The 17,335-nt window shown below is 39.7% G+C and overlaps 1 protein-coding gene across 1 annotated transcript in view; it reads left to right on the top strand.

The window, feature by feature from the left end:
- The window catches only part of kif26ab (kinesin family member 26Ab), a 73,289-nt gene extending 59,585 nt beyond the window's left edge, over positions 1-13,704 (top strand). The window contains exons 6-16 of the mRNA XM_037695199.1: positions 818-1,030; positions 3,955-4,048; positions 4,607-4,869; positions 5,689-5,872; positions 6,304-6,463; positions 6,792-6,954; positions 8,061-11,319; positions 11,537-11,730; positions 12,473-12,493; positions 12,834-12,984; positions 13,084-13,704. Of these exons, the coding sequence (XP_037551127.1) occupies positions 818-1,030; positions 3,955-4,048; positions 4,607-4,869; positions 5,689-5,872; positions 6,304-6,463; positions 6,792-6,954; positions 8,061-11,319; positions 11,537-11,730; positions 12,473-12,493; positions 12,834-12,984; positions 13,084-13,271 (4,890 nt within the window). The 3' untranslated portion in view covers positions 13,272-13,704. The remainder of the gene's footprint in view (positions 1-817; positions 1,031-3,954; positions 4,049-4,606; positions 4,870-5,688; positions 5,873-6,303; positions 6,464-6,791; positions 6,955-8,060; positions 11,320-11,536; positions 11,731-12,472; positions 12,494-12,833; positions 12,985-13,083) is intronic.
- The last annotated feature ends 3,631 nt before the right edge of the window (positions 13,705-17,335 follow it).

Here is a 17,335-nt window from a genome sequence, read left to right as displayed (position 1 = left end):
ATAATACTGTATATATATATATGCTGTTGTCTGGAAAAGGTCTGACATGATCCACAACTGGCAGATTAGCTCCACTTCTGTGATCATAACAGTATCATCAGTTTTGTCAGATTAGTACTCAGTCAATGCTTGAATGAGAAAAGATGTCATCCATTTGTAGTTTTCCATGTTGGCATGATGAACCTGTGGAATGTGTCAAGACTCCAACTATCCTTGATAAAGGTCAAGTCCCAGAATGCATCTGAGCAGGTTTCAAGCTTCCCAATGTTGAACATTTTACAGGAGTTATGAGGAAGAAAAGTAGAATTGTGAATTGGCGGAACAATGGTGGGTGGGCATATAGCCCTTCTGTCTCGTGCTAGTGAGATGCTCACAGTCCAGAAAAATAGCCTCGATTCAGTTAATCTCTCAGCAGGACGCTTCACACACATCTATTTCTACCATTCTCAGCTATGATTTTCAATACTCACCTTGCTGCCTTTTACTAACACCATTAAGCAGTGTGTTGACCCATTGAGTTTGCCAGTCAATGTGAGACTGTTTCCATGGTAACCTTGGATGTACATCCGCTCTAAAAATGTGGACGTGATGTCAATGCGTTATGCAGAAGGACTCAGTTTGTAACTTAAACTCAGAATGCCTTGTACTCATTTATCCTTTTTTTATTTCCTGGGAGAACAATAATAGGCTTACTTTGTTTTATTGTTGCCGAACCAGAGAAAAATCTCTGCGGAGTCCTTCTTACCATTTCTCATGTTAGTTTGCTATTTTTTATTTTCTAATCCATCTTATTTGTCTCTGCCTTTTGCTTGACAAGGTGAAAGTGATGATGCGTATCTGTCCATCTCTGGAGGCTGCAGACTCCTCAGAGTTTCAGTCCTTCCTAAAAGTTGACAGCAGGAAGAAGCAGCTCACCCTCTATGACTCTGCATCCAGCCCCCACTCCAGCTCAGGGCACAGGAGATCTGCCACTGTGGCCGTCCCAAAGATATTTGCCTTTGATGCTGTTTTCACCCAGGATGCTTCACAAGTAAGAACCATTGTGTGTTTGTACGTGTATTTTTAAAGTGCTTGTTGGAAATTCAGTCCCTCAAGGACAAAGGGACATCTTTATGTTCACAGGGTGTGACCAGGGGCTTAGAGAAAAATGCTAGTCTTGGGTCAGGGGGCATTCCTACTGATGTGGGTGTAACAGCTGGGACTTTTGGGCTGTCTGAGGAATGGTTTGAATTCAGTCCACTTATGTCTAACCTCTACTTTCATAGAACACCTAGCACACAACACCAACTGAGACAGACCAGCTTGGTTTTCTGTGCAGTTTTCAGAAAATTACAACAGTTTTGAAACAAATTTTGAAATCTGTGTTTATTTTGTTATCAGCTATGAGGTAAACCTAACACATCTTCTATCATATCACCTACATCAATCAATACTTTTCATTTGAAAACTGATACTGACAGTTGAGCTTGAGACTGAATCTCATTTTCAACCCCTTGGCCTTGTATTTGGTTACCCTTCAATAAACCCATTCACCATCCATTGTCATTGATACATCTTTTCATAAATACATAGTGCATTATCAATACATGGTAAAACACGTATTGACCCTAGCATGTATTAACACACACTTTTATTTGAAGTGGGCCCCTGAAAACATGTTCATTTGAAGGGCCAGATAGCCGTACCTCTTCACCCTACCACTGTTTCTGCCTTAAAGCTGAGGCCGCCTTGAACAAAATATAAACACAACACTTATTTTTGCTACCATTTTACATGAGCTGAATGTGCACAATAGGCTTTACAGTCTGTGGTTGTGAGGCTGGTTGGATGTACTGCCAAATTCACTGAAACGCCTTTGGACACAGCTTACAGCAGAGAAATGAACATTCACTTCAAAGGCAACAGCTCTGGTGGACATTCCTGCAGTCAGCATGTAAATTGCGCGCTCCCTCAAAACTTGCAACATCTGCGTCATTGTGCTGTGTTATAAAACTGCACATTTTAGAGAGGCCTTTTATTGTGGTCAGCCTAAGGCTCACAGTGAAATAATCATGCTGTCTAATCAGCATCTTGATTGCCACACCTGTGAGGTGGATGGAATATCTCGGCAAAGTAGAAGTGCTCACTAACACAGGTTAATTTTTTTGTTTTTATTTAATTTAGTTATGCATTCATTTAGTAGAAACAAACTAAATAAAGCAAATTCATCAAAAAGAAAAAAGCAATGAATGAAAAGGGTGCAGAAAGAAGAAAAAAATATAATACATGCCCCTTATTAAAAAAAACTAAACTTTAAACAAACAGCACCTTACGCTTGAATATCTTCAAAGTGAAAACAAAACTATTAGGCATCCTTCACTTGGCACTATACTTTCCTAACAATTTTAACTTAATCATATTTTTAAACAAATACATTGTTTTAGATTTTTTTATGGTGATATCTAGGCGATTCCACAATCCTATTTCCTGAATTACAACGCAGCTCCTTCAGACTAGTTCTAAATGGAGGTTTTACAAACATTTCCATTCCCTTAAGGATATAATGACTCTCTTTTTTAATACATTTTAATTGAATATTTGGGGGTAATATTTTTTATGAGCTTTATACATGACTGGCAAAATACTATGTTCAACTAAATCATAAAATTTTAATAATTTCAACTGATGAAATAATATATTTGTTGGGTGACCATAGCACTTCCTATTAATAATTCTTATAGCTCTTTATTGTAAAATAAAAATAGGATTTGTAATTATTTTGCATGCTTTTCCCCAAACTTCAATACAAAAGATTAAATATGGAACAATCATTACATTATACAATATATACAAAGCTTTGTCATTTAAAAACTATTTTATTTTATACAGTAATGCAATTAATTTAGCTATTTTTATTCTTAAGTAATTTACATGAGATTTCCATGTCAGCTTCTCATCAATAACGACACCCCCAAATTTTATTTCATTAACTTTATGAATTTCAGTACTGTCAATTTTAAATGGGAATTGGATAATTTTATTTCTATTACTAAATATCATGTAGTTTGTTTTTTCCCCAATTTCATGATAATTTATTAAATTGGAACCAAGTTTGTATTTTTACGAATTATGCCTGGATCATTTCTAACATCCGTTCAATATCTTCACCCGAACAAAAAAAGTGGTATCATCTGCAAATTAAACACACATCAAAAGCCCCGACACATCCATCAGATCATTCACACACAAAATAAACAACTTTGGTCCCAACACGGAGCCCTGAGGAACTCCACATCCATTCACACTAAATTCAGATCTTACATCATTTACCTGTACAAACTGTCTCCTATTATTCAAATACCTAGTTACTCATTGTAGTGCTAATCCTCAAATGCCATATTTATTCAGTTTTTCAAGGAGAATGGTGTGGTCAATAGTGTTGAAGGCCTTTTTTAAATCAACAAAAACACTAACACAATATTGTTTCTGATCAAGAGAAGTTATCTCTTCTATTAGTTCCAGATTTTTCCAGATTTACACAAATTTGAGAACAATATTTGAGGGAAAATGGCCTTTTGTGTACAAAAAAAAGTCTTAGATCTTTTGAGTTCAGATCATGAAAAATGGGAGCAAAAACAAAAGTGTTGCTTTCATATTTTTGTTCGGTATAGATTGTGCTGTACTGCTCTGCTGGTGGCAAACAGTCACACCAAACATCTGCTGGAAGAGGTTATGTTTGCTGTGTGGTATATAAAAAAGAGCCCCCCTGCTGCAGAAGCCTTCCCTCTGAAGATCTCAGCTGAAACAGATTGCAGAGACAAGCCACATGTTGCAACACTCATAAAAATACACATTGTTTTATTGATCCTTTTGAATTATTGTTTCCAGTGTTTGTCTTAAAGTGTTTCCCAGATGTGTCTGAACTGTAAATTGACTGTGACTGAGTGAGGGGTTGTTATTTTCTGTTTCTCACAGGCTGAGGTGTGCTCAGGGACAGTAGCTGAGGTCATCCAGTCAGTGGTAAATGGTGCAGACGGCTGCATCTTCTGCTTCGGTGAAGTCAAGCTCGGTAAGCTCTTCCAACGGCAACAAATACGACAACACGTGCCTTTATTCAGTCAAAGAAAAACTCTTAGCTTTTCGTTAGCTACACTTGATGTCCACAATTGGCTTAGCGGTGCACTGAGGTGAGTCAAGAAATGAGAGATGGGAGGAAAAAAGAATGGGTAGCGAGTTTGAGGAGGGTGTGAGGGATAAAGTGCTGCATCCACGCTTCAGGGCTCAGTCTTTAATTAAAATCTTAGTAATTGGTCTGGCCGGTGCTCTCAGGCTGAAGAGCTTGTTTTCCTCATGCCGCTGTTAGCTATAATTCTCCACAGAATGACTGCTCTTGGAATAAGTCCTTGAATTAGCATTTGATTTTTTTAACTTGTTCTGAATATTACATTAGATTTTCCACATTAGCTACATTTTTCAGCAGCAATTTTTAAATCTGAAAAATTCCAACGAGTATTTATTTCTTATTGAAGACTGTACCCACTCCAAGCATCTTAACGAAAGTAAAATAAATGTTAGCTGGAACCTATGAAGAGGTACGCTTCCATTTTTATTTTCCTGTTTTGACCAGGCAAGACATACACCATGATTGGCAAAGACAGCTCCACTCAGAGTCTAGGCATTGTGCCTTGTGCCATATCATGGCTCTTCAAGCTCATCAACGAGCGCAAGGAGAAGACTGGCACACGGTTTTCCGTTCGTGTTTCTGCTGTGGAAATCTTTGGAAAAGAGGAAGAACTGAAGGACTTGTTGTCGGAGGTGTCAACAGGCAGCCTGCAGGAAGGCCAATCTCCAGGAATCCATTTGAGGGAAGATCCCATCTGTGGCACGCAGGTGAGCAGCTTTCAAACTCGCGCTTTCTTTGTTCACTGATCCTTTCATGGGTTAAAATACTAGTCTGTCTTGAGTATTGATTTTTTCTCTGTCTATGATTTATCCCCTTTATTCTCTTTCAGAGGTTTAAACTTTCTTGAAACTGCATGTGCTTTTTCTTTTTTTGATTTGATCTCCCAGGACATTCCAGTTTGTCTTGCTCTATTCTTATCGTGTCTGAAATCCATGATTTAAATTTCATCTGAATCCATCTATGTTATTGAAAGCTTTCTTCTTCAGTCTTGTATTGACACTCCTGTCAGAGCATCTATTATGCATGAATCAGAGTTAGCCCTCTATGGCACAGTAGAAATATTATTGGGGGATGGGGCAAACTGCAGGTTTGAAGGCACTCCCAGGTGTTGCTGACAGATGTTGTTTTTGGGGATATCTGTGGACTCCGACTTCAAAGGGGCTGCAGTTCTGTGAAACACCTCTTCCTCTCGGCAGTCACTTGCTCGCTTCTTCATCTTTTCTGCCTTTTCTCATTCCTATTCCCTCTTTTATTTTTGTACCCTCATCACATCATGTGGAGGGAGCTACCGTAGCCTCCTGCTCTTGCATTACCTCTCCTAATCCTCCTCCCTCTGTGTGCATATCTCCGGTTTTAATTGCCCCTGAGATACATTCTAATGGGCCAGAAATGTATGCTAGGGTCCAATTAACTGGATCCCCTCACTTTATAGTGCCTCCCTTTTCACGTATAGCCTCTTTCCCAAGCCCTGTGTGGTCTCTTCTCCTCACCCCAAGGCTGATCTGTCTTCTCCTCCCAACCTGCAGCTCCAGAATCAGAGCGAGCTACGTGCCCCTACTGCTGAGAAAGCCGCGTTCTTCCTGGACGCAGCCCTCGCTGCACGCAGCACCAGCAGGCCAAACGTTGATGAGGATGAAAGACGCAACTCCCACATGCTTTTCACTCTGCACATTTACCAATATCGCATGGAGAAGAGCGGCAAGGGTGGAAGTTAGTATTACTGCATTGCTACTGAGAATCTAGTTTCAAGCCTGCACTGGAAGTGAAAACTTATAGTTAACCACCTGGTTTATAAAATAGCTGAATTTGGCTTTTGTTAACAAGAAATTTATTAAAATTCACATGCAAATTGCATATTAAGTTTTGAAACCTAACTTATAATATTTAGAAATGCTTTAGGTGTGTGACATTAGAAGTTTTTCATGCAAACAAACTTCCTGTTACTGAGAGTTAAACATCTGGTGGGAGCTTTACAGTCTGGCCACAGTCTGAATCACCTCATCTTACTCATAAATGAAGCAGACAGCTCAGACAGACCTGTGCTACTCCTGTCATCATGCCACAGTTTCTGAGGAAGTATACGCTCACAGTGGGAGTATCTGTGTTGTGCTCACCTGGTTTTATTTTTGCCGTTGTTCCAGTGTCGGGCGGACGAAGCAGACTGCACCTTATCGACTTGGGAAGCTGTGAAAAGGTCCTAAGCAAAAGCAGAGATGGAGGCGGAGGCTTATGTCTTTCCCTGAATGCACTGGGAAATGTCATAATGGCTTTGGCAAATGGAGCAAAACATGTACCTTACAAGTAAGTAAACCACCATTAGTTTTAATGTCTTGTTCTGTGCATTTGCCTTTAAGGATTTTGTGTCTGTATGTTATTTATATTGAAGAAATCACAGAGACACTCTGCTTAAATGAATAACGTGTGACAGTTCATTCAGTCTGTTTAATTAGGCTTAGATAATGAGTTAAACACAATCATATATTTTAAGTGTAAAAAACGTAAATGACTTGTGTTTTTCAGTTCTGCGTACTAAAGACAGCTGCACGTACAGTCATGTCAGCTACCGTTATCATTTGTTTTACAAGATAACTGTGTTGTTTGCTAATAACACTGCTAATGCACCCTCCAGGGACAGCAAACTGACAATGTTGTTAAGGGAGTCCCTCGGCAACATCAACTGCAGAACCACCATGATTGCCCACATCTCCGATGCCCCAGCCAACTATGCTGATTCACTCACCACCATCCAGCTGGCCTCCCGCATTCACCGCATGAGGAAAAAGAAGTCCAAGGTACAGCAATATCCTGTTTAACATCACAAATTAATTTATGCAGCAATTAATTAACAGTCGAGTGCAAGAAATAAAAATGTTTACATTTTCCCAAGCATTTTTCCCTAAATTATTTTAACATTCTCAAATTCTAAGTTAACGAAGCAGAGTCATTTTATTTTAAGTGTGACCTTCGTAAATATAGGCTTTCACATTAAAAGCAATGCACCATTTTGCAATTTGCTTAACATGATTATACATTTTAACTTCTAAACATGTTCTTCCTCCTGTAATTTTGGAGCTATTAAGTGAACAAATGATGCTGAAAATGAATTATTATTACTGCTGTACTTGAGAACTAGTTTTTTCTCAGCTTCTCAACACATAATCATATAATCAATACCACTGCCTAAGAATGTGTGCAATACTGTCCCCTAGATTAGGGAAATAAATGCTCGAGATAATTAGGTGCAATGGCAGTGTGTATTCATTTGCTATAGGTCCCAGTGATGACTATTATGCTGTCCTGGTACAGCAATTTATATATCTGACAGTACCTTCCATGTGACTATCGATGTGCACTTTTAACCTTTAGATAAATATTGATCCATAATGAAAAATGATTTTAAAATGCTATAAATTAAAATAGCTAAACTGTATTTTGTAAAATGCCAGAATATACTTGTATATGTTTAATTAAAGAAACGTGATTGATGTTAAATCCCAGTCCTCAAGGGCATGTTTTTTTTAACCTTCTACAATGCACCTGATTCAATGGTAAACAACCTCCTCAGCACCTCCTCAAGTTCTGCAGAAAAATATTAACAACCCATTCATTCAAATCAGATGAGTTGAAGCAAAGAAACATCTAAACCATGAAACACTCATATACCAAACTATTTACTTAATGTCCTTTGCAAAGAGACCTCATCAGGAAAGCTTACCCACTGATTTTAGAGGCACATTTTCAGTACAGACATTTACAGAATGCGTTAGTCTGATTACAAATCGGCATATAATCAAAAGTATTTGAGTTGTGATCCTGAAGTGATACGTCCTTTTGATCATGCCTTTTTAACATGCAAAATATTTATATATGCTCTGATTTTGTCTTTTTTTTTTTTAAGTATGCATCCAGTTCATCTGGAGGGGAAAGTTCTTGTGAGGAAGGGAGGGTTCGCCGGCCACCTCACCTAAGGCCTTTTCACCCTCGGACTGTAGCCCTGGACCCAGACCTGCCCTCCCTGCTCAGTGACCCAGAGTACTCTTCAAGTAGTGAACAGTCTTGTGATACTGTTATTTATGTGGGCCCCGGGGGAACTGCAATCTCAGATAGGGAGCTTAGTGACAATGAAGGTCCACCTGCTTTTGTTCCAATTATCCCTTCGCTGAACAGGAAGAAATCTGCTAAAGAGGGCCCTCTGGACAGAGATCAATTCTTTAAATGCAACACATTTGCTGAGCTGCAGGAAAGGTTGGAGTGTATAGATGGCAGTGAAGAACCTACTGCCTTTGTTGGAGAGGGCAAGAAAAATCAGGCTAGTCCTAAGACTGACAAAGCTAAGGAGAGTCAAGGCTGTAATTCACCAAAGACTGTGGCAAACACTACTAACAACCAGGATGGAATCTCAACCAAACAATTTCCCACACCTGTCCCGACACAAGCATCCTGCAGTCCTAATATTACATCTAAACTGGACACTGCCAAGACCCAATTCTTACCTGAAGAAAGGATGCCATCAGATAATATTCACAACATTTGCAGAACCAGTGCAGATGGTGAGAAGTCCTTGATCTCTGAAAGCAAGGTTAATTCTAACCACCTGACAACTTCCATAGTACTGAACTCAGAGCCTGTGGTGAGGGAAAAAGTTTACCCAAACAAGAAGGCTTTGCCAAAGCCAGCACCACCTCCTTTACAACAGAAAGAAAACGTAGAGAATGAAGAAAGATTGAGCACCAGAATTCCACCTGTGGGTATGAGCCACCAAGCTGTGAAAAGAAGGGACCTATGCACGTCCCCTTTTTTAAGAGGTCCAATGGAGGTTTGCCAAGTCCACTCAACTATGAGGGAAAGATGCATGGATAGGGATATCCTTAGAGCTACTGTCACTCTGCAGCAGCCTGTGGAGCTAAATGGAGAGGATGAGTTAGTGTTCACTGTGGTAGAAGAGCTGTCTATTGGCAGCATTGTGGATAAAGGTCGGCCATCAAGCATCATTAGCTTTAACAGTGACTGCTCACTTCAAGCCTTGGCCTCTGGTTCCCGACCTGTCAGCATCATCAGCAGCATCAATGATGAATTTGATGCCTACACGTCAACTGCTGTAGGAGCTGAGGTCAATGTTGCTGTGGTCACACCATTTCAGGAGGGTGTAATGGAAGGTATAGACAGCAGGGGTTCATCTATCAGTTCTTGGCTTAGTGAGGTTAGTGTCTGCACCTTGGAAAGTGATTGTGCACATTCTACAGATGTTTTCCTACCACAGGTAAAACCCATAGGGTCAGAGGCCACCTTTTACTTTGATGCACTTGACATGTTACATTGTGCGTCATCCACAAGAGATCCTAAGAACTCCCTAAACGACAGTGGTTTTGGTTTTTCTGAACAAGATAGTGACAGCACTGCCTCAAGCAAACTATCACTGACAAAGTGTCCGCCATCGCCAGAATCTACAAAAGGATCACTCAGATTCACATCCAAATTAACTAAAGCTCACTCACTGAGCTCCTCTCCACCTCCACAGGGCACCTCCATAGTACACTCCAGCCTTCCCAGGAAGATTAAACCTACCTCATCAGTTTCTCACAGTAGTAGCAGTAGCAGCAGCAGCAATAGAGATCCACCAAGGCAAGAGGCTAAACAGGAGGATCCCTGGCAGCGCAGCAACAACCACTCAGAACCTCAGAATTCTGACTCCAGCAGCACCAGCAGATTTCTCCGAAATCCCCCTATGGGTATTTTTTCCAGCAAAACACCCAACAACAGCAACAGTGTACCTCGCCCACCTAAGGTGTCAGGTTCTACCTCAACTCAGAGAGTGGTTGATGGCTGTGAGAAATCAGCTACTAAGAATCCACCCAGCAGAATGCCCCAGTTGAGACGAGGTGCCACCACTTTGGGAACAGTGCCTGTTATTCATTCCTCAACAGACCACAAAGGAACACAAGATAATATTGCATCTGCCACAAGTTTTAAGTTTTCCTCTCTGGGGAAAAACAATAAGGCTAACTCACAGAAACAAAGTAATCTCCCTAAACCTGGCTGTGTCTCACCACCTCCCCCTCCAGTTAGAAAGTCTAGCCTTGATCACAAGACCAAGATCCTGCTGCCCCAAAGTGCCTTAAAGTCAGCATATGGGGAGGCAGGGAGGACCTCTGGGACAAGGGTTGCTGTATCAGAGGATGAACTTGAAGTACATCAAAAAGTTGACTCTACAAATTTGAAAACTTCCAGCCTGAACATAGCCAAAGTTACCTCCAGCCTGAAGGCCAAAGGTTCTAGAGGAGAGGCTGGGCTGCATTATGGCAGTCAAATGTCACTGGAAAAATGTGAGAGCCTGTCTTTATCAGGGTCCAGAACTGTGCTTAGTAGGGAGAACAGTGGGGCAAGTCTGGGTAGCAAATCTAACAAGTCTGTTCCAAGATTTGGTATTCCTAATTCATCCAGCTCTCCTATAGCTACCTTCCAATCAACTCAAAGCCCAGGAAATATCAGTAAATCAGGCCAGGTAAAAGCTTCTGTAAATCCAAGAACATTAGGAACAGTAAATGGTAGTAAAGCACGCTCACTGTCAGCCAACAACTCCAAGGGCCTCAGCTCCTCAACAAAATCTCTGGCCCCTCCTGTGATCAGAAACACCAATGCCAACCTCCCTCCATCAGGTCGAACAGCAACTCCACGGACTACTGCTCCAGTCTCTAGTAAGCCTGGAAGAGGAACTATCATGGGCACAAAACAAGCCATTAGGGCTGCAAATAGTCGTGTGAGTGAACTTGCAACAGGCAACATATCAGGCAAACATGGGAGAGGTTCAGGAGATTCAGACAGTGGGAATGACAGTGGGGTGAATGTGAATGATGACAAGTCACCTACAGCCATGCTGCCCTCACCATACAGCAAAATCACTGCACCAAGGCGGCCTCAGCGATATAGCAGCGGCCATGGCAGTGACAACAGCAGTGTGTTGAGTGGGGAGCTGCCTCCAGCTATGGGCCGCACAGCTTTGTTCTACCACAGTGGAGGCAGCAGTGGATACGAAAGCATGATCAGAGACAGTGAAGCCACAGGCAGCGCTTCCTCTGCCCATGACTCCATGAGTGAGAGTGGCATGTCATCTTCAGGCAGAGCAAGAAGTGCAAAGTATCCAAAGAAAAGAGCCAATGGTAAGAAAATTAAGTAGAAATGTAAAAGTTGCAATGCACATATCCAGAATGTTTTGGTATATTACTACATCTTTGTGACAGAGTTTCCTTTTATTTGATAACTATAGCATGGCATTTTTTTTTTTTTAATAGCATGGGATTCATATATTTTTCTCCAAGATTGTGAGAAAATACTACCAATCTTTGTCTAAGAATACTGTGTGTGTGTGGATTTTAGGCTTCCAGAGAAGAAGGCTAATCCCAGCACCCCTGCCAGACACACCAACCCTGGGGAAGAAGGTGGGCACAGCAGGCCAGTGGGTGGACTTGCCTCCTATGTCTGGACCGCTAAAAGAATCCTTTGAGATCAAGGTGTATGAGATTGACGATGTGGAACGGCTTCAAAGACGGCGTCAGGAGGAAACTACGGAGGTGAGCAGAGGGTCAACCCTCACTACTTCTTTAGGGTTGTTCATTTTGTTAAACTGGTTTTAAATAATGTCACATCTTGGTTGAGATCTTGTGACGCCCATCTCTTCTGACTGTGCAATGTTTCAAAAATGCAATGTGCTAATTCCATACATGCTCAACATGAGCCACATGGACTTACAGAACGTTGTGGGAATTTCTTGGATTCCTCTTCCCCAGTTTCTTTTCTAAAATCAGAACAGAAATAACTTGTCCCAGACGTCTGACCTTCAGACAGCTCAGCGGCAGATCTTAGAGTTAAAATCTTTGTGTTGAGACTCCGGGAGCTTGATATTTTGGCAGTGTTCCTGATAAATGCCAAGAGTTCAAAAGGCAATTACAGATGAGGCTTAACTTATTTAGATATGAGAAATGACTCGGCTTGGTGCTGTTAAAATGGTGGTGTAAAAAAAAGAAATGGAGATTAAATAAAGTCCAACAAACAACCCAAATCAGTTAACACATAACACTCATCAAAAATACATTAAATCTGTCATAAATTGTAGTTTAATTTAGTGCTTAAACAAGAAGTAATAAACTGCGGCTGTTTTCTGAGACTTTGCTTTTCCTTAATAAAAAAAAAAAAACTATTAAAAGGTTTTGGTCCCGCCGTTTATGTGTAACATAAATCTTCCACTGATGACGGTATTGTAGGCTTTCCATTGACACAAGAATCTAACATGTTATATTTCTTTTTCTTCATCAGCCGTTTCAAGATGTTGACAAGGTGAGTCTATTTATCTGTTATTAACATTTATTTGCAACCAGCAAAGATTTTATGTTTGATGAAACACATATTTCAAGGACATCATAGTTTTTATTTGCTTAGAAATTTAAAATGTAAAATTTATCATTGGTGGCTTGAATAAAAAAACAAACAAAAAAAAGACAAAGTCTACATTTCACTCCTGACAGAAAACTTGGCATGTTTTCTTTTTTCTGAACTTGTAATTATCTACTCTTAACTTTATGAGCAGCCACGCAATTAATGACCCCTTTTTGGGGTCCTTCACAGTGTCCCTTAATGCTACGCCCCCTTATTCTTCATTAATTTCTCTTTTTTTCAGGGCTTGCTGTATTTTAACAGTAAGTTGAAGATTTTGGAGAGAAGGCAACAGCAAGTGAGAGAACTGAGGGTGAAGCATCAAGTGTTGCTGGAGGAGCTGGAGGACACAAAGGTGCGGCTGATGATGGATTCGAGCAAGTGGCTTGGAGAGTGTAAGTAAATATCGATATTTACCTTTTCTAAATTTCACTCCTAAACATGAAATAATAATATGATATAAACCAAATGGTAAAATGTAATTGTTTCAACAGTTGAGGTGGATCCCAGTTTGGACAAAGAGTCTCCAGAGTACCTGGAGGCATTGGCTCAGGCCACAGAGGAGCTGGAGTTTTGTGTCAACCTGTGCAAGTCCCATGTCATGATGGTGACCTGTTTTGACATTAGCTCGCCGTCAGCGTGTGTCACTCAAGAGGGCCTGCTGCGTGAAGTTGAAGTCTGACGACCAATGAGAAGTAGAAGTGGAAAAAGAAGAGGACGTGAGAAGACAAAGGAAAAAAAGAAATGTAGCAGTCAGTTTATGGATTTTACCTTAATGAAGAACAACAGACAAGAGGGGAGACCAGAGCGGAGCTTTGCTTAAAAACAGAGAAAATCATTAGTGCTGAGCTACAGTGCCTCGTTGTCTCTAAGACATAGCAGAGAAATGAAGCGTGAGCACAAATGCTGTTGTCTTGGCAACATAGTGGCTATCACTTATGGAGAAGTCAATGAACAACACCCGGAAGTGCCTTTTTTACCGTTTAGTTTGAGTAACTATTTTTCATATGGTGCAGGCATAAACCTGAACATGTTCCTTTGAAAAAAATATTTTATATTGCATTGTATAGTGTATTTAAATGAATGTGTGGTGTGTATAGTTTTTCTTTTGAGAGGCGGGATAAAAAAAGAAAAAGTTAGCAATAAGCTAATGTTACTGCGCTCCCAGACTTTGCCTTTTCTCTTGTTTCAAACCTCAGCATTTTATCCATGTTCACTCAGCCTCTTGCGCCTTAAGTTAAAAGTCTGGTTTTGTAATAATTTTATTTTTTACTTCGAAACCGGGCTTTGTTATTTCATCAAGTTGCATTTGCCGTTTCCTCTCCTGCCAGCTGGTCTGTAAACGTTGGCAGGGTTGAATAAATATGTTCCCTTCAGTTGCCTTGAAAATGGGTTTTAGATGCTCTAAGGTAAAGAATAATGATTGAGGGCAGGAACGTTTATTCAAGTTGCCCAAGTTTAGCTCGCTTGAACTGAGAAATGAAGCCAAGACAGTCAGAGGGTCACTATGATGGATGAAGAGGGATTATTTGCGATTCAGCCATGATTTCCGGTGCCTCAGTAGGTGGTCATGCAAACCTGAGAGATTTCCTTAAACTCACCTGTGACAGTAGTTACTATAAAAGAGGTCCTCATCAGTAAACCACATTTCTCTGTAAATGGGGTTTGACTGGGAGCTTTATACACAGTAAGACAAACAGATGAGACAACGCCAACCTGCCAGCCTTTTTTTGTACAGTACTTTTCCCAAGTGCTGCCAAACCTTGGTTCTATGCATCCCAATACATTTATACCACAACTATTTTGAGATATTCAGTACTTTGAAGTCAGAAAACACACTTTGGCATTGGTATATCAACAACATTGATTTTATATCTCAGACAAAGCCTCATGAATTGTGAGTTTTCCATAAAAGCATGCACAGCTTACACAAAGAAGACAAAAATGATTGGTGAAAACGATTGTTCTTAAAAGAAAAATGCTTATAATGTACGATGGTGTGTTTGGTTTCTTTTTATATGATAAATAGGACTTTGCTTTGTTTGTTTTCCAAAAATGTACTCTCTCAGGCCCTCTCTGACAATGCTGCATGAGATTTTTTAATCATTTATAAGGATGATTTTTACTCCCATTTTTACCATTCTAATTTTTTTTTTTTTTACAATAATTTTAAGTTTTCACTGATGTAGAATTAGGCTCAGTAAGTGAAAAAAACAAAAACAAAAAACTAAGACCCTTTATCCGTGAAGATGATAGGTCGTATTTCATAACAAAACCCATATTTTCTAATGTCTTTGTTTTTGTATAGGATTTTTAAAAACCTTGTGTAAAAATGTATATTATGGCAGCTTGTGTTTTCTTTTACAGCACCTGTGAATAAAACGTTTCTTCTTACTGATGACTCAACGATTGTTACTTTATGTCCTTTACAGAATTGTTGTATTAGCATTGCTAAGAATAAAATGAGTGTTAGCGTACTTGAAATGCAGCAAAGAAGGAACCCTGCAGACTGGATTATAAAACTGGTACATTCTCTAAATTGGCAAAGGTACAGGCTGTAATGTTGAGATGTTAGACAGAGATTTCCATTAGTTTATAATAAAACACGCAGTATTATAAGAAACTGAAGAATGTGCAGACAAAGGTGCTTTCAGTTTATGAAACCACAAACATTAAGAAGGCCATATCACTAATTTATGTTACATGTCCTGATGCATGCTCAATAAACCAGTCAGGCCAGGTACTTCGTTAAACTTCTGTCTATCCATCCGTCCATCCATCCGTCCATCCATCCATCCATCCATCCATCCATCCATCCATCCATCCATCCATCCATCCATCCATCCATCATCGCATGGTTCAATTTCAGAGAAAATTACATTGGTGAACATAAAAATAGATAAACCCAATAGAATAAAACTCTCTAGGAGTTGGGCATATCATACATTTACAGTATATAAAGATTTCATTAGAGCATGTGGGTTCATATTTATAACTTCAGAAGAAAGGGCTAAATTAGACTTTTCTTACACAAATTTAAATTAAAAAACAAACAGCAAGTTGTGGAAGCCCATAATTTAAACAACTGAAACTCACCATTCCTCAAAATGATTTTAAGAATAACTTACACTAACTTAAAATAGCTCAATATTCTAACCTATAATGTTTCATTTTTATCATTGTGAAAATGTATATTTTTTATTTTCTGTTTCAACTGACCTCCCTGCATACTGCTACCCATTTGTCATGACCTCCTTTGCCCTTTTTCTTGTTTTTCTGGTTTAAAATGTTAAGATGTCAATTCAGCAGAACATAAAGTAATATACCGTACTTTCTGCCGTATAAGTCGCATCAGTCCAAATATGTCTAATGAAGTGGGAAAAAAAAACATAAATGAGTTGTATCACTAATGATCAGTTGGTACTGTTTATAGGGTTGAGTTTGCTTGCAGCTCCTCAGACAAGAAGTTTTTTGCATAAAAGACGAAATATTACATCAATGAAAACCTGCCGAGAGAACCTGACTCAACCTTGTTAGATTCACAATATTTTAGTGTTGCAGAACATTACATTATTATTCCAATTCAATATTTTGTAAACTTGGCAAGTAAAGAAAATAAGAAAAAGTTAATTTATTTGATTGTTTCTTTGTTATAAAAATGCTTATTGGCAAAATATCTTATTCTGCTGGAAGGCCTGTTTATTTCCCATTAAATGGTGCCACATTTGTTGGGAAAATGCATTTGCAGATTGAACAGCAGAGTTGTGTTAATGAAAAAACGACAAATCTCTGCCAATACCAACTTTCTGTATTGACTTTTGTTTGGTGTTGTTTATTGAATTGTATGATTGAAGTCTGGGGGGAAAAAAAAGCCAAAATGGTATTTTAACAGTTTATTAATGTACCAAAAATGGACCCCCGTAGCATGTGGAAGAACCATACACAGCCACAACAACCCGGTACCTCCTCCTCATTCTGCTCATCAACTTGATCACACACTGCTGCCAGACAACATCCCATTCTTCAACAAGCATTTGTCCTAAGTCAGTCAGTATGGTTGTGTTGGTCCCTCTGGACTGACAGCATGCCCAAGCTGATCCCACAGGTGCTCATAGGGTTGAGGTCAGGACTGCAGGCAGACCATTTAATTATTGCCACTACTAAATTTTGGAAATATCTAATAAACCATGCTCCATGGGGGTGATCATTGTCATCTTGGTGGATAGTTTTGTCCCAGACTGTGAAGATTTAGGGATGCCATTGGTTGCTTACAGCTGCTGACAATCAGGCGCCAATCATGAACCTGGTTGCCATCACTAGGGGAACCAGAAGCTCAAAGCAATAGAGTTAAGAGTTCTTCCACAACACAGATGTGTGACTGTTTCCTCAATCAAACAACATCTTTGTCACTACATGAATGTAGCATAGACATGTATGTCTGGCTCCGCTGAATGTATCAGTCCACTACCTGATCAGCAGGCCTTGCCAGTCAAAGATTTATTCACACTATTACTACTTTTTTATTTTTAATATATTTGTTTTGTGAGCCTGAAAGCTATATGGGCCCTTTTTTGACTACCCATTAGCCTAGCCTGGTGGAAGACTTATTCCTTTATCCTCACATTCTGTGGCCTTCAACTGATGTCACCACTTTTATGTTACTGATTGACAGATCCTTACTTGAAAATGGCCACAAAATTCCTTTAAAGTGACCTCAACTTATTTAGCTTTTTGGATTCAACCTTG

Source organism: Nematolebias whitei, chromosome 21, assembly GCF_014905685.2.
Source record: "Nematolebias whitei isolate Nwh7 chromosome 21, NemWhi1, whole genome shotgun sequence".
NCBI classification, from domain to species: domain Eukaryota; kingdom Metazoa; phylum Chordata; class Actinopteri; order Cyprinodontiformes; family Rivulidae; genus Nematolebias; species Nematolebias whitei.
Note: the sequence above shows the minus strand (reverse complement) of the source record. Positions and strands in the feature narration are given on the sequence as shown.